Here is a 22,739-nt window from a genome sequence, read left to right on the forward strand (position 1 = left end):
GGCGCAGCGCAAATCCTGTACGGTAGCGCTGACGTTGGATTGCTTAGTGTAGTCCCGTAAGCGGACAGGTCAGTCGTATGGCTGCCAATCAATCGCGAGGCATCATAATCCTGCTGGTTCATTGGAGTCTTATTTTCTGGCCTTTTAAAGTATGTAGTGCTCAATTGAACGGTGGATTACTCGGAGAGTCCTTGCACTATGCTTTGGTCTTGATTCTTTGAGAATATTGTTCTCCTTGATCGTGTTGTTTTGGAATTTGAACACTGGTACATGAGATCTTGATTCTTGAGATGCCGATGACAGTAATCGACTACATTTGATTGGCTGTATGGTCTTATCTTAGCGTTTCATGGCTTATCTAACCGCTGACAGAACTCACCGAGTTGGACATTGAATCCTCCCATCTCTACCATTTAATGGCAAAAGAAACAGGTTCTTCAAACCTTATACGACGGGCGCAGCATGTCAGTCAACAGCCATCTAAAGGTGTGGCAAGATTGTTAACCTATTTAAATGCTGCAAGAAGGTACCTCGACGGGAAAAGTGGTCCAGAAGGCATAGGGTAGGTTTCACGGGATGCACAAGTCAAGGGGATTTGGGACAGAAACGAAGCGTTTACAATCCAATTGACATATAATGTAAGATGAATTTCCACAGCAGTAAGTTCATTAATTTAGGTACTCATGCGGAAGTCCATTACATGTAAAACACTACTGATGTTGGAACGTACAAGGCCTAACCGAGATATCGCATGCTGCACACAGGTGACTTTCTGACAATACAAATCAACCTGACAAGCCAAAGCATTCACTACCTACAAGAGCGGCCCGTGAGTTTATCCGATAGCGGAAATCTCATGGTTCAATTGTCAGCTCACCTTTGCACGGTCTTTTTCCTGGTGAAGGACGCGACAAGCTGAACAAGACAGCAGTTCGTGCAGAAGACGATCGGCGATGAGAAATCCAAAGACCCCTAATGAAATTACCAGAGCAGGCCCAGTCCCTGCGCTACAACCATGACACGAACCTTTCCCAAGGACCTGGTTCTGGATACAGAAGTGGATTCCGCGGTATCGCGAAATACAACCCCAGAACCAACAACGCTTCGTACCGTTCTCAACTGACGATGTCCACTGCCCCGCAGCGAGTACTACCCGTCGGCAAACCTTCATAAGTCTTGGCAATTATCAGTCGTTCAATCCAGGGGATGGTGGCTAGTGCGGCGTAGTGAGCATAAGTTTGCATAAATGATTGGGGGTTTGGGGAATGAAGCATAATTAGATGTGCTATCATGTGATACTGCCACGCGACTGAGTGAGGCTATCACGTCGGCCGGTAAATTATACTGTCCCGTATATAAAGGCGACGTTTTAGACGTAACATACTCACTAGCTCCTATTGACATGATCTGGTAGAGACAGACATCCCATGTTTCCTCAATTCTTCAAGTTCACGTTAGCTCAATATGGCTAGGCATTCAGACTGGGCTGTGAACCGTCTGTCGCAAGCTGATGCTTCCTCGCATTATCCTCCATGCGCGCAATCCTCGAGTTCCTCTTTGCCTGCTGCTTCTTTCGCCAGAAGAACAAGCCCGCACCAGCAATCAACAAGACGCCCACCACAGAGCCAACCACAATACCAGCAATAGCTCCCCCACTCAAACCGCCCTCGCCACTACTCTTTTCCGCAGCTTCAGAGCTTTCGGACGCGTCATGTAAATGCGTAGCAGTAGGGTTAGCTTCACCCGTTACACCAGCTGCTTTATCATCATCACCCGGCTCAGTGGCATTGAAGCAAGGAATTCTGAAGTCAAAGTCAGCCTTTGAGACGAACGTAATGTCCGCGCAGGCGTAGAAGGTTTGGTTATGAGGAGCGTCCCAGTCAGCTTTGTAGATGATCTGAATTGTTGCGTTGTCGCCTGCTGAGACGCTGGATGGAGCATCGGGGACTTGAACGCAGCTGTGCCCAGGGTTTAGGTCTGCGATAGATTTGTCCTGGATGAGGGTTTGAAAGTCACTGTTTGAGGCGGGATCTAGGACTTTGTCAGTCGTTGATGGCAGCTGGGGAAGATGTGGACTTACCATCCTTATACGAGATACTGATCTTGCTGTTGTAGTAATCGTCTTGTGCGACGAGGGATATGGCACCGCCAGCTAGAGTATCATATTAGCAACGTGACATCTAGTAAACGCTTTCGCAATGATGAGACAAGGTAATGGATTGACATACTCAAGGGAAACTCGGTTCTATTGCCAGCGCTGGTACGTGAGCCACAGGGAGCCCGGTTATCTACATCTCCCGACCAGACACGGTCTGGAGGCCACATGAAGGCGGCAGGCCCCATCTCATCATCAGTGGCACTGGCATTCGTAGGCGGAACATCTTGGCTCAAAGCGAAAGACGCCAGAGTTAGAAGAAGCAGATTTCTCAACATGGCGGACAAGATGGACTGAAGAACAATTGATGGTCTGATGGGCTCAGTCTAGATGAGGGGAAATCTCGTTCGTGATATACTGCCAGATGCACACATTCGCCCTCCACCTTCACATGTCTGCATGCGGGACTTTTCAACCGCCAAGCTCCTGCTAGACCATTTTACCACCATTCACCGGACAAAAGTGCATTATCAGATCAAGCCTAGACATCTGATTGACTCATTCTTGAGAAGGTGTAGCTAGCATGTCACCAACCCCGGCTTATCAGATGATCAGATAAGATTTTGATGCATCCTGACGCTATCATTGGTCCGCCAAGTACGCCTCGTTTCCACCACAACAACCAATATTGCAAGCGTTAGTCCATTTTTGGCTGGAGCGATATCGGATTTACGTTTCTATCTGCATGTTGGTCGGCCTGGAGCGTTCATTTGACTTGGCATCAGGTCATGGAATATGGAATCCGCCAATCATGCTAGTCTTGGGTGAAGCCGATCCTCGGTTTGTTCGGAATGCCACGGATTAAGGTAATTAAGCATGCAAATATCTCATGTATAGTGTAACTATGGCTAGGACTCATTGAGTAACTCGTCAGTTAGGACCATGGGTAGTGAATGCGGATATAAAGTCCCCGATCCGCGCTTCTCTTGTTGATCTCCTGCACCTGTCTTATCAACGCAAACTACAATTTCAAGATGCATTCCCTCGTTGCATACAGTCTTTTGGCTTCAGCCACTCTTTCTCTCGCTGTTGACCCTCGTTTCGAGTTCCCGGACACTGTTCCTCTCGTCAAGCGCCAACAGCCTGGTACCCCTCAGTATGCATGCCATGAGGACTGTGGTATGTCTGAATCCAAACTCTGCCTAATCTCAATGCTAATCATGCCAGGACTTCTGATCACAATCGCCCGCGAGGAAAAGGACTTCTGCGAAAACGACGAGTGGACCGGCCACTATGATAAATGCATGGAATGTGCAAACACTTACGGCATCTGGAAGTACTACGGTGAGGGCATAAGCAGGGTTGCCAAGCAGTGTGACCTTTCTCCCTCACCCAGTCCTTCAGGTGCTGCTGCTACCGAACAGTCCACGTCAGCAATAGCAACAACGGAAGCAGAGGTCACTTCAGCTGTTGGTGAGAGCCCTGCCTCTATCACGACTATCCAGCCTGTCGTGACTACACATGATGTCAGCGCTACCGAGACACATGCTACGCCCAGCCATGATCATACTTCTGTTGACGAGGTTGGTACTGTTGGAACCACTGTACGTATTACAATATTGCTCTCGTCAATCGAACAACCAAACTAATCCTCAACAGGCCACCTCGACTCCCGAGCCATCTAGTGTCCCTGTCAACGGCGCCGCCAAGCATTTCGAGCTTACCACGGCCGTGGCATTGGCACTTCTGGCTATGCTTAGCCTCTACTAAGGATATAGTAAAGAGAGATAGTGACTTGAAGTTGAGTTCGTGGTATCGTAGGTCTTCATCGTGGCAGTAGATATTCATGCTGAGAAAGCCTGCAGGGAGCTGCGAGTGGTTGAGGAGGCTATATCCTTGACAAAGCTTAGGGAGCTATAGATAAAAGGAACACAATATTAATAATAGTTTCTAAATCACCCATGAAACTTGAGCGCTCTAAATCCTTTCAGTCCAATCATGCATATGTTTGTAGCTTTACAGCTTGAAACGCAAGCTAGGACTACTAAATAAAGGCTTTCTGGGAAATGATATGAAGAAAGCCGATTTGAGAAACCTATATTCGGGTACCATGGTTAGGTCGCCTCAGAAAATACCTACATTGGGTCTGACATGCTCTCGTGGCTTTGGGGAAGATGATGCTGGACAGGTGTGCTGCATGGTCTTTAGCGCAGGTTTCCAGGTATTCTTAGACCAAGAGCCGTTCACAACAGAAATAGACCGATTCTCGTATTCCAAGAGAGTGACGAAGGTATTGAACTAAAACTTGCAGACTTGGTGGATTTTGGTATTCGTGAGTTAGGTTGTCGTAGGTGAGGGGTCAAAGGCTAATGAGCCTGAGCCAACCAGACCAAACGCCTCAACAGCGGTCAGAATTGAGCTTTCTATTTCTGTGAAAACGACTTTTGCCAAGTCGTAGAATCATACCATCCTGGAGTGTACTTCCGCACTTCCGTCATGGTGGGCTTCAGCAAGCGGTCTGCAGCAGCGGGACTAAAAATAACTTCGCACGCTATACCAGATAAGATAGCGAGCGATAACGCGATAACGAATGCCCCGCGAGTCAGATTCACGAACTCCAAGGATGACAGCTTGTCGAGACGCAAGCAAGGTCTGTTGCTGCACTCAAAAAGTCTCGGGTATCAACATGTCTATCAAGCCCAATTCAACGGCCCTTGTGGATCTGGGGTCATACAAACTCGAGGTTACAATCCACGGCCCGCCCCGCCGGGCGCACAATCCGATTGTCATCATCTTACCGGATGTCGGCAGCAGCGTCAAAGAATGGAATGCCGTCACCACGATTCTCGCAGATTCCATGAGCGTCGTAAGCTATGAGCGGGCAGGATATGGACAAAGTGAACCTGTTGCTGCAGACAAACCCAGATCACCAGCTGCTCTAGCTGAGGAATTGCATCTTCTCCTACGAGCTGCCAAGATCGCGCCGCCTTACATAATGATCTCCCACTCTTATTCGTCTGCCATACTGCGAGAATTCACAAGCTTGAGAAATTTAGCTCAATTCAAGGGTTTTGTATTTGTGGATGCAAAATCGGATCCGACTCTCGAAGCGAGACGATTGGGCACCGATACGCTGTATGGAGACAATCATCGCTTAAGCGACACAGCGTGGCAAGCTTTGTTAGACGAAGAGGCTCGTGCGGAACATCAAGCTGCAGCTGGAAGAGAAATAGCTGAATATCAGGAGATGTTGAATGGCGAAGAACACGAATACGGACGTGTGCCTCTTGTAGTCCTCCAACCGGACGTTGATGGGGATGTAGAATCAGGAAGACTGGACCAGATGAGGGACGAGGCTTTACTGAGGTTGTCTGAACGTTCGGAGTTGCGGCCTGTGATGTCTCTTGGGCGAGAAATTCAATTTGTAGCACCAGAGATGGTGGCGCAGGCTGTGGTTTGGATTTTAATGCAGTATAGATGTTAGAGAAAATATATGCCACTGCTATGGGTTGAATCTCTGTTTGACCGTTTGTGTTCAACCCGTCAACGAACACCATGTACTGCACGTCACACTTTCCCTCAGGTTGTTCAACATTTTTTACTGAACACAACAACGCCTGTCGATGCAGAGATGCTAGGCTACTACAAGTTTTATATTCACAGAATAGTGAAAGCTTCTTGATTCTATCACAGAATAACTTACTCAATATTTAGACATGATTATATCTATTAATTGACCTCATTAACTGTGTATTTGGCAATTCCTTATTACTCCCGGGTAGCTTGAATGCTAACGCCATGATGATTTTGACAGTTTAGTGGCGCCCGGGTGGACGATCAGTGGCTTTTCCCCCACGAACCGCGCGCTAACCAACCAATTTCCATAAGCGCCAACACTACGCCATTTGTTTCAGGTTTACGTTTCCGCCTTGACTTTCATCTGAGTGATGATCTTCAAAATCCTAAGACAATTAGGCGCTCTACAATGATACTTTTCAGCTCGTCATGGTCTTGTCTCTTGACATGTTGTCTCAGATTTGCGATGCTGTTGCTTCCGCACAAAACAGGGCATTCAATTCTAAGAAAAGAATCACCCCGCTCTTGAACTGCAAACATCAGGCCGGGCTTGATTCTTTTTTCTCCATCTCGTATACTGAATAACTAATGCACAGAGTCTTTGACGTGGTGAGTTGATTTCTTCTAGATCTTCTTGGCTAGCAGAGCCTCCCCAATCATTGGATGAGAAGACCAAAGGCCACTTGCAGGGATTATGGACATGCATGCGCTGATCTGTTTATAGCCGCTGAGTGGCCAGACTAAAGGCTAGAGGGATAATAATAGCACACAATCACATCACCCCCGGTCCAAACACGAGCATTTCTGCAGGTTTTCTTTTTGTTTCTTCTGTTCTTTGACACACGAAACGTACAGTAGATGCACCTTTCAGTTGAGACATGCTGTTCATGTTCATTATTAGAACGTTCCTGCAGAGCTAATGGACTACTCCATAGTTAGCAGCCTATCCTGGCCCCATGTCAGTAAAGACAGATTATTCGTAGAGATCCATGGGTGTGATCGACTGCCATGGCCCGACCGCGAGACCACTTTTTGTTTGCCCACCTCACGGTCTCTCATCCATGATCGACCGCGAATCGTGCAGCCTGTATTTTTGGAAGCCCAATCTACAGTGGTCCTTTGGTAAATGACAAGGGAACATCTCCAAACCCCACTATTATCCAGCGCGTTCACCTCATCCAACCACTGACCGCCCTGTCAATCCCGTTTTGGCATCCCTGAATGACCTCACCCTGCCATATTCACCATGCAAGCGCCCGTATTCGACGGGGACTTTCCAATTATGGACGATGCGATGGATTGACGCGCTGAGATAGATCCAACGTAGCAGTCGATCATCAACTTCTGTTTCATCTATAAAGAATCCTCTCCATCTCAGCTTTTTTTTCAATTCCTCATCAACAACAACCAGCAAACAACTTCTACTTTCGTTTTTCCTTGGTTCTTTTTTCCTTACTATTTCATTCGCTACAACATTCGTTGAAACATTCAAAATGAGAAGCTTCTTTCTTCTCAGCGCCGTTGCCTTTAGCGCGGCTAACGCTGGCGTTTTAGATTTCCGTCGACACCAAGTTCGAGGAAACTACGATCTGCCTCCTGCTGATGCCTACCCTCCTCCTGCCAACACTCAACCCGATGTCTATCCTCCTCCCGATGTCCCTGACAACACTGAGCCTGCTGCGCAGGAATCTTCTCAGCATGTTCCTCCTCCTCAGCCTACCTCCGAGGTTCCCGTCATTGAAGTGACCACCTCTCCGGTCGTTGAGAAGGATACTACCGATTATGCTCCCCCTGCTGGTCCTACTGTCGTTACTACCGAAGCCGCTCCTCCTCAGTCTGCTGCTACTGAGACCAAGCCTGCCGAAGAAGAGACTCCTGGTGTTTACCCTCCTCCCGCCAACACCCCTTCTGACGCTTATCCTCCTCCTGAGGGAGTTCCTACTACTGAGGCTGGACAAGAGACTACTGCTGAAGCCCCTTCTGCCACTGGTGCCTATCCTCCTCCTGAGGGCACACCTTCATCTGAGGAAGAACAGAAGACTACCGCTGATGCCACTTCCGCTACCGATCTCTACCCTCCTCCTGCTGGAACCAAGCCTGCCGAAGACACCACTGAGGCTGGACAGGAGACCAGCGCCGAGGCTACCTCTGCCGGTGTCTACCCTCCTCCTGCCAACACCCCATCTGATGTTTACCCTCCTCCCGAGGGTGTTCCCACTACTGAGTCTGCTCAAGAGTCCACTGCAGATGTCACTAGCGATGCTGCCACTGCTGGTGTGACTACTGCGACCGACCTGTACCCTCCTCCTGCTGGAACCAAGCCTGCCGAGGATACCACCGAGGCTCCCACTCCTACTTCCGAGTACGCTCCTCCCGAGAGCACCGATGTGACCAAGAAGGGATCCACCGTCGTTGAGAGCTCCACCGGTGCCTATCCTCCTCCCGAGGGTACCGTCACTGAGTCTGTACCCGAAGGCACTACCACTGAGGTTTCCAACGAGACCACCAAGGATGCTCAACCCACTACGGTTGAGTCCGAGAGTGCCTCTACTACTGAGTGGACTACCTCAACTGTCTACACCACCAACATCTACACTGTGACATCTTGCCCTCCAGAGGTCCCCGACTGCCCCAACAACAAGCACGTCACTACCGAGACCGTCGCTGTGTCTACTACTATCTGCCCTGTCACTGAGAAGGGTGAGACTCCTGTTTCTACTCCCGAGTACCAGGTTCCTGGATCCACCGAGAAGCAGGACACTGAGACTGCTACTGCTTCTGTCCCCGTTGAGACCGAGACTGAGAAGGTCCCTGAGACGACCACTCCTGGTGCTTATCCTCCTCCCGAGGGCAACACCGAGACCGGTACTGCTTCTCTGCCTGTCGAGACTGAGACCGAGACCGAGAAGGTTCCTGAGCAGTCTTCCACTGGTGTCTACCCTCCTCCCGCCCAGTCTACCACTGAGGGTGCCGAGACTGAGACTAAGAAGGTCCCCGAGGTTACTGAGACTGCTACTTCCTCTGGTGCTTACCCTCCTCCTGAGGGTACCGGTTCTGTTCCTGCTGAGACCGAAACCGTTCCCGCTGAGACTGAGACCAAGACCCTCCCTGGCGAGACCGAGACTGCTCCTGCTGCTGGAACTACTCAACCTGCCGAGTCTTCCACCGGTGTCTACCCTCCTCCCAAGCCTAACACCGAGACCGTCGGTACCGAGACCCAGCCTGCCATCGAGACAACCAGCGAGTGGACCACTTCAACTGTCTACACCACTGCTGTCCGCACCATCACTGATTGCCCTCCTGAGATTCCTGACTGCCCCAACAACAAGCGCGTCACGACTGAGACCATCGCTATCTCGACCACTGTTTGCCCTGTTACTGAAGCTCAGCCTACCAAGCCTGTGACCGGCACCGAGGACAAGCCCGCTACCGAGACTGTCCCTGCTACCGAGGAGCAACCTACCAAGCCCGCTACTGAGACCGAAGCCTCTACTGTTCCTGCTACCGAGACCGGCGACAAGCCTGCTACCGAGACTGTTCCTGCTACTACTGAGTCTGAGGAGCAGCCTACCAAGCCTGTTACCAACCACGAGGGTTCTACCAAGCCCGCGACCGAGGAGCAACCCACCGAGACCGAAACCGTCCCTGCCACCACCGATGACAACAAGTACCCAGTCCCCACCGAGAGCGGAGCTGTCTCTACTCACCCTGTCACCGGCACCGAGGACCAGCCCGCTCCTACCGAGTCCGCCAGCACCACTGAGATGACCACCTCAACCATCTACACCACCAACGTGCGCACAATCACCTCTTGTGCTCCCGATGTGCCTGACTGTCCCGTTGGCCCTCACGTCACCACCGAGACTATCGCCATCTCTACCACTGTCTGCCCCGTCACTGAGATCATTCCTCCTGTTACCAAGGTCATCATCACTGAGAATGGATCTACCAAGACTATTGCTACGACTGAGGTTGTGACCAAGCCTGCTACTGAGGAGCACCCCACTGAGACTGTCCCTGCTACTGAGACTAAGCCCGCTACCAAGCCTGCCACCGGCGGCCAGACCGAAGCTGGATCTACTCAGCCTGCTGTTCCCTCTACTACTGAGTGGACCACCTCGACTGTCTACACCACCAACGTTCGCACCGTCACCTCTTGCGCTCCTGGTGTTCCCGACTGCCCAGTTACTCCTCATGTTACCACTGAGACCATCGCTGTTTCTACTACTATCTGTCCTGTTACCGAGCAGCAGACTAAGCCTCATGTCACTGAGCCCGAGCCTACTGAGCCCAAGCCTACTCAGCCCAAGCCTACAGAGCCCAAGCCTACAGAGCCCAAGCCTACTGAGCCTCACGTCACTGAGCCAGTAGCCAAGACTACCGGTTACACTACCTCCACTGTCTACACCACCAGTGTCCGAACTGTCACTACCTGCGGCCCTGAGGTTCCCGACTGCTCTCCTACTCCTCATGTTGTCACCGAGACTATCGCCATCTCCACCACCGTCTGCCCCGTCACTGAGGACCAAACTGCTCCTACTCAGCCTGCTGGCGAGCAGCCTCCCAAGCTTGAGCAGCCTGGCAAGTCCGATGAGCCTGCTCCCAGCAAGCCCGCCGGCGGCAACCCTCCTCACCCCGTCTCAACTCAGGTCGTCACAACTGGTTTCTCCACCTCGACCGTCTACACAACCGCCGTCCGCACTGTTACTGCTTGTGCCCCTGGTACTCCCGGCTGCAACGGCGAGGGCCCTCAGATCGTCACCGAGACCATCGCTGTCTCCACCACCATCTGCCCTGTGACCGAGACCCAAGTCATTCACGCTCCCTCGACTTCCACTCTTTACACCACCAAGTACTTCACCGTCAGTGCTTGCCCTCCCTCTGTCAAGGACTGCCCTTACGGTCAAGTCACCTCCCAGGTCTACGCCACAGCCACCACCGAGATCCAGCCTCCTCCTTCCAACTACGTCCCTCCTGTCGTGGCTACTTCCTACCTCGGCCACGGCAACCAGACCTCCACCTACTACCACACTCCCACCAAGCTGTACGAGACTCCCGTGCACACTCCTAAGCCCATTGAAACTCCTCAGCCTGTTGAGACCTCTTTCGTCACCAGTGCTTCCGCGAAGACCACTGCTGGCTACTACCCTCCTCCTCCCTACTAAGCATCTTGAGTCTGGAACCTTGATGCTATGAACGCACATATCTAGAATGACATATTATTACGATTTGTATGAACTTGCATTTGTATTTAGATTTCTGTTTTGGTTTTGATATGAAAAGAATTAGCTTAGATAGCAATAGTGTCTATACGACAATACATGTTTCCTTCAAAACACTCTCATCTGCACTCGTGAATTGTGACTGAATGTGCATGTGGTGACTTCTGAGATTGGTATCTGGATGTATCAGCATCTTCCAAGAGTCGCTCATCTTTCTGAAGAACCTTGAGCTCTTCAGACAGGCAGGTGGAGATTTAATAGCGGACAACAGTGATGAGACAGATAAGCGCCGAGTGCCTTGGGCACCTGATATCCTTTTAGAAGGGCCCGGCGGGTGAATAAGTTTCACCCGCCAGTTTCATTCTCGACATTTGGCTCAGACACTGAAGTTCTTCGACTCGGCGAGCAACCCACCTTCTCGATGTGGCAACCAAGACCAGTTCGGGGACCTGTACAGCTCTGTGAGGGGTCAGCACGTACGTTGCCATGGTAATTCTGACGAGCTCATTGGTGGTTGCTGCAGCGGCCCGGGTAATTATCTCCGTTCTCCCGTAAAGTGATGCATATCATGTAACCCCAAGACTTTCCAGCTGCATGTTGGCTTATGAAGATAAGGCCCATTGGTAGCGGGTATACAACGGATCAAGGGCGATTGTGCTTCTTCTGTAAGGAAGGGATATATTACACATCCTTCATGTGGCATCTAACTAAGTCAGGGCACCCTTTGTGTATGCATGAAGCTCTATTCAGCATATGTTGCGTGTAACTATGCCGGCTAAAAAGAAGAAAAGGTGAAATTACAAACGGGCATGCATAAACCATCAACTTGAACTATGCTATTGGTGTGTTTCCGATGAGAATGAGTATGGGTGTAGTGTGTGTTGCTAGCCCAACATGGTATCCTGATCGGAGCCCGAGAATTGAGGGCTGACTGATTTATATGTCTACTTCTCGCCAGCCACGTCTTACTTTGATAAGTACTCTGGAACCCTATGAGCCCCATCATAACTTCAGAAAGATACAGACGTTTCATCAGACACAAAATGGACTTCCTCGATCTCTCAATCGTCAAGACCCCCAGTGGTTTCGCCATATCCCTTTTGACCGTCCTAACAACATGGTACCTCGCGACCTCCATCGTCTCATACCGCCGCCTCCGGCACATCCCAGGTCCATTCCTCGCGCGCTTCAGCTACCTCTGGGTAGGTTACACCGCCTACAAAGGTGAACAACACCAAGTCTTCACGGCCCTCGACGAAAAGTACGGCTCACTCGTCCGCATCGGCCCAGAAGTTCTTCTCACTTCAGATGTGGAACTTGTAAAACGTATGTCTGCAACGAAAAGTACTTATGGGAAGGGCTCGTGGGCCGATGGCATTCGGTTCAACCCTTATCATGAGACTATGTTTGCTACGCGTGATCCGAAGGAGCATGATAGGGTGAAAGCAAAGCTCACGCCTGCTTATAGTGGAAGAGATACGCCGAACATCGAGGAAGCTGTTGACCAGCAAGTTATGAATCTGATTTCGCTTATCCGGAGACGGTATCTGTCTGATCCTGCTGCCGGCGATTTTCGGACTCTGCCTCTTATTGATGTTGTTTTCTATTTCGCGATGGATGTTATCTCCAAGGTGGCTCTGGGCACGGAGTTTGGATGTTGCGCGACGAATTCAGATCTCTATAGATTCTACAACGGGTTGGCTGAGCATATGCCTGTTATGGCGCTGACAACTGATGTGCCTTGGATACGAAAAATCATGTACTCTTCTACTTTCTTGAAGTATTTTGGTCCGCGAGAAAACGATCCGCACGGGATGGGACCTATGATGAAGTAAGTGATTTCCGAAATGATGTTCGCATGTTAATGATTCGGGTGAAGGGTTACAAATGAAAATGTTCGAGAACATTACAGTCAGGACCAAAACGAAAAGGTAGACATGCTGGTTAGTATTCGCGGTTACCACAAACAACTTCAATGTCTTTGCTAACCTTGCATAGAGCTCATTTAAAGCTCATGGCTTACCCGAAGGTGACGCCATGTCCGAAGCGCTCTTCATGTTCATAGCAGGATCTGACACCACGGCGTCGGCTATCCGAGTGACGATGCTTTATGTCATGTCTACGCCTCGCGTCTATCAGAAACTCAAAAACGAAATTCGCACTGCTATAAGGGAAGGACGGGCGTCTAGTCCCATCACAGCTGCGGAATCGCGAGAGCTACCTTACCTCCAGGTTGGTCCATACTTACAGACTGTCGAATCTAACAGAATTACTAATGGAGTTTATAGGCAGTCATATATGAAGGTCTTCGCATGCGACCAGTAACAACAGGCCAACAAGCCAAACAAGTACCTCGAGGAGGCGACACCGTCAACGGAGTCTTCATCCCGGGCGGAACATCCATCGCAGTCAATTTCTCAGCCATCCTCGCTTCAAAGAAATTCTTCGGTCCTGACGCCGACGTTTTCCGACCAGAGCGCTTCATCGGCCTTTCAGGACCGGATCTCGCCGAGATGCGTCGCAATGTTGAGATGAATTTTGGGAATGGACGATGGATGTGTGCTGGAAAACCTTTGGCCTTTATGGAGCTGCAGAAGGTTTACTTTGAGGTAAGATGGTAATCTATTATGATTACGAGTACTGATATATGATTCGCAGTTGCTCCGAGCATTTGACTTCCAACTTCTTGAGCCGCTCAGGCCAATGGTTTCTGAGAGTTATGCTCTGTTTCGGGATTATGGACTCAAGGTTCGAGTGACAGCGGCAGAGGACATGAACTGAAGATAAGAATATGTTGTACGAGTACCAAGTGCCGATGTTTCTACCCGTTGTCCGTACAAACCAAGTTTCTTTGTTTCTTATCCCCCGCGCGTCTCAAATCGATCAGCCCCAAGCCATCTTCATTCCCCAGTCCCATGACTTGCCACAGAACTCTTTGTCCCGGTGTTATGGTCATGCGATGACATTAATCTGACAAATGCCGATCTCATACCTGGGTCATAAAGTAACACAAACTGCTTCGTGGCTTGAGCTAAAACTCGTTATCCAGTAATCTGTAGCGGAGTTACAAGCTTGGGGTGATACGATTACTCTTGTTTGAACAAAGAAGTGACGTCGGTGATAGATACTGGGGTTGTACAAGAGTGGTGACAACGTATACAGGTGGACTCGTCGGTCTATACAAACCATTGAGAATCCCAGCGTCGAGCTTCTGCCCCTCTGCTGGAGGTGATTGAGTTTGTTATCTGAACTATAGTTCTGTTCATGAGACTTTATCTGTGTAAAGACGTGTCTGCACCAGGTTGAACAGCAAGTGAACTCAATTTACACTGACCACCTGTCAAGTTTCTTTGTTATTACACCTCTCAATCCCCTTTTCAACACTGACCATCAACCCATTCTCATCCCATCCCATCACAGTCCAAAATGTCAACTATGGACAGTATCTTCGCGGCCTATGCCCAGCGCCAGTCGGCCCTGCAGGCAAGCGACAACATCTTCACAAAGGGCATCGTGTGGATTGAAGGCTCCCTTGTACCCCTCCATGAAGCCCGCATTCCCATCATGGACCAAGGTTTCATGCATGGCGACTTGACCTATGACGTCCCCGCCGTCTGGGATGGTCGCTTCTTCCGTCTTGACGAACATCTTGATCGCCTTGAGGCGAGCGTCAAGAAGATGCGATTGCAATTTCCTATACCTCGCGAAGAGATTAGAGCCACTCTACTCGAGATGCTTGCTAAGAGCGGGATCAAGGACGCCTTCGTTGAGATCATCGTCACAAGGGGCAATAAGCCTGTGAGGGAGATGACTCCTGGCGAGGTCCTTCAGAATCATCTTTACTTGCTTGTTCTTCCCTATGTCTGGGTCATGAAACCTGAGATGCAGTACCATGGCGGAAGTGCCGTCATCGCCCGAACTGTTCGACGTATCCCTACTGGCTCGATGGATCCCACCATCAAGAACCTCCAATGGAATGACTTCACCCGTGGCATGTTCGAAGCCTACGACCGAGGAGCCCAGTACCCTTTCTTGACCGACGGCGACACCAACATCACCGAAGGATCTGGCTTCAATGTCGTGTTCGTGAAAAACAATGTTCTCTACCACCCATCTCGTGGAGTTCTGCAGGGCATCACCCGAAAGAGTGTTATTGATGCGTCCAAGCATTGCGGCTATGAAACTCGTATTGAGCATGTCCCCGTCCAGCTGGTTTACGAGGCTGATGAGATCTTTATGTGTACTACTGCTGGAGGAATCATGCCTATTACTACGTTGGATGGGAAGCCTGTCAAGGATGGAAAGGTTGGACCTGTGACGAGAGCTATTTGGGATCGGTATTGGGCTATGCATTGGGAGGATGAGTTCAGCTTCAAGGTTGAGTACCAGAAGACGAAGCTGTAGGCAATTAGGATTGATGCCGTGTATGATCACTCAGATTGTTCTCTACATAACAAAGTTACTATCGGCTTATTGCCTTTCACGCCTTTTCGTCAATTAATAAGTCACGGAGACGAATGAGTAGTAAATCAGGTGCTTGTCGTGTTCAAGGCGTGCAGTGGGGGTTGTGTTACGGTCCACCAAAGAAGGCGGGGAAATGGCAGAAGGACAAGACGCGCCCTGTAGACGACATCCAATTTGCCCGCTTACAAACCGCCTTAATACAAATAAGGACTGCGGCCCTTGAAATGAGTTGATTGATTTGTAATTTATTGATTCTGAGTCAGGAAATTGCAGCTGTTTTGGTCGCTGTTTTTGCTGAGAGCTGAATTGCATGACGTAACGCTAAACTCCATACAACATCCCCTCATTGACCTGTAACCATATTTAAACAATGCCATATAACCTCACAACACTTTATTCTGTTTAACTCAACAAGTAACCCTTCAATTACCCAAAAATCTATCAACTTCAACATGGCCGACGGCTACGCAAAAATTCCCTCTGGCGCCCAAGTCCAGCCGAAACCTTACCACGTCTCAATTGAAGATGAAAAGGTTGAAGAGCTCAAACTTCTTGTCAAGCTGGGCAAGATCGCGCCGCCTACCTACGAGTCTACTCAGAAGGAGCATAACTACGGTATAACTCACCAATGGCTTACCGATGCCAAAGCTGCTTGGATGAAATTCGACTGGTAAGACATGGACAGTGCTACAGTCTGTGCCGGTGGCTAATGATATAACAGGCGAAATGCTGAGAAGCACATCAACTCATTTAACCACTGGACCGTACCCATCAAGGACACAGCAGGCGATTTCGATATTCACTTCACAGGCCTGTTCTCGACCAAACCGGATGCTGTCCCTGTCGTGCTGCTACATGGTTGGCCAGGCAGTTTCCTCGAGTTTCTCAAGATTCTATCAATTCTCAAGGAACGATATACTCCAGAAACGCTTCCCTTCCATGTCATTGTTCCGTCTCTGCCTGGCTATGCCTTTTCGAGCAAGCCCCCTCTAGATAATGACTTCCGTGTTGAGGATATTGCCCGCATTGTTAATACTCTTATGGTCCAGCTGGGCTTTGGTAACGGATATGTTGCGCAAGGTGGAGATATTGGTAGCAGAGTTGCTCGAGTGCTCGCTGTTAGTCACAAGGAGTGCAAAGGTATGTGATGTTCCGATCCGCCTGCTTTTACTGTCGCCGGAGACACTGACACGATAAAAGCTGCCCATATCAACTTCTGCATAATGCAAGAACCCTCCAACGCATCAGGTGAAATCACACCCGCCGAAAAGAAAGGCCTGGCCCGCGCTGAAGAATTCCAAAGCCGCGGCTCAGCATACGCCCTCTTCCACGCCACTAAGCCCAGCACAATCGGCTTCGTTCTCTCATCCTCCCCCATCGCTCTTTTATCCTGGATCGGCGAGAAGTTTCTCCACTGGACAGACGAAGATCCCCCCATGGAAGAAATCCTTACTTCAGTATCCCTCTACTGGTTCACTGACTCGTTCCCTACATCTATCTACCCATACCGTCAGCGTTTCGCGCCTGGCACGGGAGGCGCGCACGATGGACCGGATTGGAAAATTACCAAGCCTTTGGGATATAGTTGGTTTCCGGAGGAGCTTGCACCGATTCCTGCGGCTTGGGCTGAGACGACGGGAAATCTGGTGTTTGCTAGACGGCATGAGAGTGGTGGGCATTTTGCGGCGCTGGAGAAACCCGAGGATTTGTTGAAGGACTTTGAAGATTTCGTGAAACAGATTTCTGATGATGGGAGCCTAAAGGTTTAAAATGTCAATCTTGAGATAGAATAATTGAAGTCGACGATTCACATGCTTATTCGCTTCTAAGTTTTATAATGGTATCTTCACAAATCGAGACCATCACAGTCATATAGGTTCTTGCTCCTTTAACGAAATAATAAATGTTCTTAATTAATAATGATATCAAAGCCGTTTTTCTTCCCTTACCCGTCTTTACCAATTTTCTTTCCATTTCCCATTAACCGCTCTGAACAATCTCAATAATCTTCTCAACGATGGAAGGGTCAGACAGGGTGGTGATGTCACCCAACTGATCCTGCTCACCCATAACAATCTTTCTCAAGACACGGCGCATAATCTTTCCAGAGCGAGTCTTGGGCAGATCCGGAACCATGAAAATCTTCTTAGGGGCGGCAAAAGGTCCAATGCTGTTGCGCACTTGCAGTCTGAGCTCAGCATGCACCTCGGCCTGGTTGGAGCGGAAGGCTTCCTTGAGGCAGACGAAAGCGATGACGGATTGGCCGGTGACTTCGTCGGCAACGCCCACAACGGCGGATTCGGCGACGGCGGAGTGCTCAACCATTGCGGCTTCGATTTCGGCGGTTGAGAGACGGTGGCCGGAGACGTTGATCACGTCGTCGACGCGGCCGCGGATCCAGAAGTAACCGTCTTCGTCACGGGCAGCACCATCACCGGTGAACTGGACGTTGTTAGCATAAGTTTGTAATATGACAGAATGAGATCATGACTCACGTAGTAACCGGGGTAGACCTTGAGGTAGGTCTCCTCAAATCTTTGGTGGTCACCGTAGACTGTGCGGGCCATGCTGGGCCAAGAGGACTTGAAAGCGAGGACACCCTCAACACCGTTGCCAACGAGCTCAACGCCAGAGACGGGGTCGATTAGGACTGCGTCAATGCCAAAGAATGGCAGGCATGCGGCACCGGGCTTGGTGGGTGTGACACCAGCCAGGGGAGTAACGACGTGAGAACCGGTCTCAGTTTGCCAGTAAGTCTGTAAAACTAGTTAGTTTCGCTTTCTTGACCCCAAAAAGCCAGAATTTCACTCACGTCGACAATGTGACAGTTGCCCTTTCCAATAATGTCGTAGTACCACTTCCAAATCTCGGGGGCAATAGGCTCACCAACCGATCCAAGAACACGCAGGCTGTCAGTGTTGTGGTTAACGGGATCAGAACCGGCTCTCTTCAGCAGACGAAGAGCAGTAGGGGCAACGTAAAAGTGTGTAATCTGGTGTTTGGCGATAATATCCCAGAAACGAGAAGCGTCAGGGTACGTCGGCGTTCCTTCGAAAACAACGGTAGAAACACCCAGAAGCAGAGGCGCGTATACAACGTAAGTGTGGCCTGTGATCCAACCAACGTCGCCGGCGCAGAAGTATTGGTCCTGGTCGTGAATGTCGAAAACGTACTTGCCCGTCGCGGCAGCGCCTACAAGGTATCCACCGGTTGTGTGCAAGACTCCCTTGGGCTTACCGGTTGAGCCAGAGGTGTAGAGAAGGAAGAGAGGATCCTCGGCGTCCATGGCCTCAGGGGCGATGTAGCTGGGCCACTTGGCGACTTCCTCATGCCACCAGTGATCACGGCCCTCAACCCAGTTAACGTTGGCACCGGTTCGCTTGAAAACAAGAGTCTTGACACCCTCGAGGGTGCTGAGTGCTTCATCGACAATCTTCTTGATTCCGATTGTTCGGCCACCACGCTGGCTCTCATCGGAGGTGATAACAACCTTGCTCTTGGCGTTCTCGACGCGATCTCTCAAAGAACCAGCAGAAAATCCAGCAAAGACAACAGAGTGAACAGCGCCAATTCTTGTACAGGCGAGAATGGCGACCAGAGCCTCGGGAACCATGGGCATGTAGATGGCAACGGTGTCGCCCTTTTTCACACCGAGATCCTTGAGAGCCCAAGAGACCTTGCTGACCTGCTTGAGAAGCTCTCCGTAAGTGATAGACTGGCCATTGGTTCCATCGTCAGTCTCGTGAATAATAGCGACCTTGTTGGGGTCCTTGAGCGCATGGCGGTCCACGCAGTTAAATGAAGCGTTTAGCTTTCCACCCAGGAACCAAGAAGGGTTTCCCTCGATGAGAGAGCCGCTCTTGACGGTGTGGAAATCGCGTTCCCATGTGAGGAGTTCACGAGCAAGGTTTCCCCAGAAAGCATCAGGTTCTGTCACGGAGAGCTGATGCATCTGCTGGTACTCCTCCAGGCCTGTCAAAGTTAGCCTAGCTCCCAAATTCACAATTGGGGTAATTGAACGTACTGCCGATGTGAGGCTTGCTGGGGTGTCCTGAAAGTCACCGTTAGTATGCATTTGACTACTCATTATCGTGATTCTACGCACGTGCAAGCATGTTGTCGGGAAGATCTAAACTCAATGTCAGCTCAATTATCCCCTAGCAAAATTTTATAGGGGGGTGGGGGACGTACACAAGTCCTGGCCATCCCCGTTGGTGGCAGGTTGAGTTGGTAAATTTTGACGCATGATGTGTGTGTAAATAGCTTCAAGGTATCACAAGAAAAGAAAAAAAGAAGCTGTAATTAAGATAAGGGAAAAGAGTTTGTAAGAAGTAGCGGTAGTAAGTAAGTTAAGAGAGTATTGAGGCTGAAAGAGGAAAAGGGGCGGGCGAGCAGGGAGTGTTATGTCAGCCAGACAATTTCGGTGGATTTGTTAGGTGAATTCTCACCGAGAATCGGGAGAAGGTAGAGAGACGAGAAGAGAGGAAGATGGGTCCTGGTTCTGTTCCCTTTGGTCCGTGAGGATGATCCCTGCTGACGGATGGGGACGATGATATGACGCAGGGCGTTCGTTCGTCAGTTTGGTGATCTGGTTAATTTTTGGAATGAAAAGTGGTTTTAGACCGCCAATCAAAACTTGAGGCGGAAGATCAACAAAAAAGTTCAGTGGTTGAGGTTAACGGAGGTCTGGCTGTTTGTTTGCGCCATGGGAATTAATTATTTGTTGGTGGCTTAAATATTAAGGATTTATTTAAAACATGGCTGCGTATCACCAATACAGCACAGCATCTGATAGCCTAATCACCTGTACAATCATTCGATTGTTGCTGAATAGAATTAGGATCAGACATTCTTTTTTCTGCCCATGATTCAATTTACCGCTTACCCAGAGAGACCTAACAAGCCTTGGCGATCATCCCACTTATTCCCCCAAGCGGAAATAATCACCTTGAGCAGTTCGTAATTGCGCCGCCAGCTTGGGTTTGCTTCGCCTTTTGACAGACCAGGCATGCATAGCATTGCCATTACCACGTGGAAGCGAGTCAGAGGCATAAGCATGAACCTGGTCAATATCAGCTTGTGAAGGGCAGTGCTTTTATGCGATTACGATGAGGCCCAGCATCATGGTCAGAGCTTTTCCCTTCCATTTGTCTAGGGTATTTGTCTCTGGACTGGGTTTTGTTGGGAACGTCTCCCAACAAAGACAAAATTAGAGAGTCCACTGTGGGAAAAAATGGCATTGATGGTTTGGTCACCTGACTTGACTTGAGTCTGGTGATGATGCGACCATGCCATTTTATTTTATTGCCTGTAAGCCAAGATCATCATGAATTGATAGTCCGAGGTTTGTGAAGCTTGTGATGCAATTAATGCTTAGCGCATGTGAGAGCGACGATCAGTGCATGCGTCAAGCTATCACATCCGTTGTTCCGAATGACGCATCATGATTCAGACCTCACTTACTCATTGAGAATGAGAGCTCATGAGAGGACGAGTTGACAGCTTTACTTTTTGAACGTTATACATACATGAGTTTCGGTCAAGATTAATAATCATGGATCTTCAAACGCATGAAGATCGCTCATAATTCTCAGCGTACTTTCAAATTGACTTCTGTGATGAGCCGCTCATCCGTGCCAGCATCACATCATGAACCAACTCAACCTCGGATCTACTCAGGCTTTCTCCCATATACAACACGCTGTCGGTAATACGGGTGAAACTTCCCAGACCGGACCTCCTTCCTCAACTGCGCACAGTAAAGCGAAACTTCCTCCCGCGACCATCCGAGAACTATGCTCGCCATATACATGACATAGCCCTCATAGTCCTGCTCAAGAGTTGCCCTCGCAAACTGACCAATTTCTTTAAGTCGAGGGTCCTTTGGCCAGTCTCCAATCGGCGCCTAAACCAGTTAACACTATACTTTCGTAGAGTAAGTCAAGGGTATTGCATACCTTATGATCCCAGGTTTTGATGTCCACAAAGCCAGCCTCCTCCATTCCCTTCTGCTGCAAATCTTTATCGATAATCTCAAACGTGCGGTTCAATTTCCTTCCGCCTTCGATAAAGAACTTTCCCCATTCGTTAATAGCACAATCCTCAGTCACTGTTCCATCATCGCTTTCCATTCTTGGTGAGGCTTCGAAACTCTCGCACCAGCCGCCGGGCTTACAGGCTTTATAAGCTTCACGGAACAGAGCGTTCCAATCGCTGATGCTTCCATACATGTAACGCATGTGGACGTAGTCGAAGGATTCGGGTTCAAAGGTCCATTCTTGGGTACAGTCTTCGATTTCGCTGAGCTTGTTAGAGCAACACGATAAGGGCTTGGGCTTGAGATTACAATTTGAGATTCGGGGGAATCCAGCTGGGTTGGATTGGGGAGATATCGGTTCCGGTGACTTCAGCATTGGGATACTCGTCTGCAAAGTCGCTGACTAGGTCAGTAAAGTCTTTGGGTTGTCGGCGTGGGTGTGCTTACATAGCCCAAATACCTGTTATAAGTCAGCATGCTATTTGAATCTTGGATAGGCTCATGTTGGATACTGACCAGTTCCCGTTCCGATATCCAATACTTTCTGAAAATCCGTTAGTAAAATGAGACCGATTACCAGAATGCTGCACATACTTGGATATCATCTTTCAACGGAGCGAGATGGAGCTTGCCTTCCAACGACAAGGACAACAGATGATGGCTGTAACTGTAAGTCCACACCCCTCAAAGAATATGACCCTACTTACGCCATATCCATAGACTCACTATGATGCTCATCGTTCGGTGTCCTATATCTCGTCAGTCCCGAACATCCTTCTCAACAACATGCATACCAGTAATGAGCATTCCCTCGCTCAGCGTGATATGTTCTGCCATTCATCAAACGATAATGAAGAATACTTGATGACATAGACTCGGTCGAGCTGGCCGTGTCTTCGCCTACTGCCGAGTCCGCATCGTCTTCCTCTTCGGGCGCATTCTTTCCAATATCAGTGATGCCATCACTCTATCTGGAATTCATCTTACCCCGCCGGTCAATGTAGCCCAATGTTCAGGACCATGGAAGTCTTCGCCGGATCCTTCGGCAGCGGTCTGTTCTGCTGTTGGTTCGGGAACAGGCGACGACGGTGCAGGCTGTCGTGGTGAACTTTCAGCTTCAGTCGGATGTTCTGCCATCTTGTAAATCCTATCATGGACGTTTGTGAGTTGGAGATGAGATTCTCGGTTCAGAATTGAGGAGAGCTAAAGTGGTATTTGACAACACAGCTACGTTACATCAGCGTATGAGAGCCCTGCAATTTCCACCCACACCATTGGTGTTTCAACCCTGGTTTTTGCGGTCGTTTCCATTTCTTTGGGTGGTCTTCAGGTTGATCAATTGCCA

The 22,739-nt window shown here is 49.6% G+C and overlaps 9 protein-coding genes across 9 annotated transcripts; 6 read left to right on the forward strand and 3 right to left on the reverse strand.

Annotated features, from left to right (window-relative positions):
• Window positions 1–1,468: 1,468 nt before the first annotated feature.
• Window positions 1,469–2,433, reverse strand: FIESC28_00859 (uncharacterized protein; the record flags this gene model as incomplete). Its single annotated transcript, XM_031155010.1, has 3 exons — window positions 1,469–2,031; window positions 2,081–2,152; window positions 2,229–2,433. 3 exons carry the CDS (start codon window positions 2,431–2,433, stop codon window positions 1,469–1,471), a joined length of 840 nt encoding a protein of 279 aa, XP_031020950.1.
• Window positions 2,434–3,129: 696 nt separating this feature from the next.
• FIESC28_00860 (uncharacterized protein) lies at window positions 3,130–3,865 on the forward strand (the record flags this gene model as incomplete). The annotated part of the gene is made up of 3 exons (XM_031155011.1): window positions 3,130–3,274; window positions 3,323–3,699; window positions 3,755–3,865. The coding sequence occupies 3 exons, from the start codon at window positions 3,130–3,132 to the stop codon at window positions 3,863–3,865; spliced, it is 633 nt and encodes a 210-aa protein (XP_031020951.1).
• Window positions 3,866–4,781: 916 nt separating this feature from the next.
• On the forward strand, window positions 4,782–5,579 carry FIESC28_00861 (uncharacterized protein; the record flags this gene model as incomplete). Its single annotated transcript, XM_031155012.1, has 1 exon — window positions 4,782–5,579. The coding sequence occupies one exon, from the start codon at window positions 4,782–4,784 to the stop codon at window positions 5,577–5,579; it is 798 nt and encodes a 265-aa protein (XP_031020952.1).
• A 1,585-nt stretch (window positions 5,580–7,164) lies between these two features.
• On the forward strand, window positions 7,165–10,836 carry FIESC28_00862 (uncharacterized protein; the record flags this gene model as incomplete). The annotated part of the gene is made up of 1 exon (XM_031155013.1): window positions 7,165–10,836. The coding sequence occupies one exon, from the start codon at window positions 7,165–7,167 to the stop codon at window positions 10,834–10,836; it is 3,672 nt and encodes a 1,223-aa protein (XP_031020953.1).
• A 1,100-nt stretch (window positions 10,837–11,936) lies between these two features.
• On the forward strand, window positions 11,937–13,674 carry FIESC28_00863 (uncharacterized protein; the record flags this gene model as incomplete). The annotated part of the gene is made up of 5 exons (XM_031155014.1): window positions 11,937–12,724; window positions 12,773–12,836; window positions 12,892–13,125; window positions 13,182–13,502; window positions 13,552–13,674. 5 exons carry the CDS (start codon window positions 11,937–11,939, stop codon window positions 13,672–13,674), a joined length of 1,530 nt encoding a protein of 509 aa, XP_031020954.1.
• Window positions 13,675–14,319: 645 nt separating this feature from the next.
• On the forward strand, window positions 14,320–15,297 carry FIESC28_00864 (uncharacterized protein; the record flags this gene model as incomplete). The annotated part of the gene is made up of 1 exon (XM_031155015.1): window positions 14,320–15,297. One exon carries the CDS (start codon window positions 14,320–14,322, stop codon window positions 15,295–15,297), a length of 978 nt encoding a protein of 325 aa, XP_031020955.1.
• Window positions 15,298–15,809: 512 nt separating this feature from the next.
• FIESC28_00865 (uncharacterized protein) lies at window positions 15,810–17,126 on the forward strand (the record flags this gene model as incomplete). Its single annotated transcript, XM_031155016.1, has 3 exons — window positions 15,810–16,027; window positions 16,079–16,497; window positions 16,558–17,126. 3 exons carry the CDS (start codon window positions 15,810–15,812, stop codon window positions 17,124–17,126), a joined length of 1,206 nt encoding a protein of 401 aa, XP_031020956.1.
• A 211-nt stretch (window positions 17,127–17,337) lies between these two features.
• Window positions 17,338–19,603, reverse strand: FIESC28_00866 (uncharacterized protein; the record flags this gene model as incomplete). Its single annotated transcript, XM_031155017.1, has 6 exons — window positions 17,338–17,799; window positions 17,853–18,113; window positions 18,170–19,329; window positions 19,382–19,408; window positions 19,463–19,486; window positions 19,549–19,603. 6 exons carry the CDS (start codon window positions 19,601–19,603, stop codon window positions 17,338–17,340), a joined length of 1,989 nt encoding a protein of 662 aa, XP_031020957.1.
• Window positions 19,604–21,028: 1,425 nt separating this feature from the next.
• On the reverse strand, window positions 21,029–22,531 carry FIESC28_00867 (uncharacterized protein; the record flags this gene model as incomplete). Its single annotated transcript, XM_031155018.1, has 9 exons — window positions 21,029–21,262; window positions 21,315–21,657; window positions 21,704–21,793; window positions 21,842–21,854; window positions 21,911–21,938; window positions 21,989–22,055; window positions 22,102–22,143; window positions 22,189–22,334; window positions 22,382–22,531. The coding sequence occupies 9 exons, from the start codon at window positions 22,529–22,531 to the stop codon at window positions 21,029–21,031; spliced, it is 1,113 nt and encodes a 370-aa protein (XP_031020958.1).
• Window positions 22,532–22,739: the final 208 nt, after the last annotated feature.

This window comes from Fusarium coffeatum, assembly GCF_003316985.1.
Source record: "Fusarium coffeatum strain FIESC_28 chromosome Unknown BRIP53273_contig_24, whole genome shotgun sequence".
NCBI classification, from domain to species: Eukaryota; Fungi; Ascomycota; class Sordariomycetes; order Hypocreales; family Nectriaceae; genus Fusarium; species Fusarium coffeatum.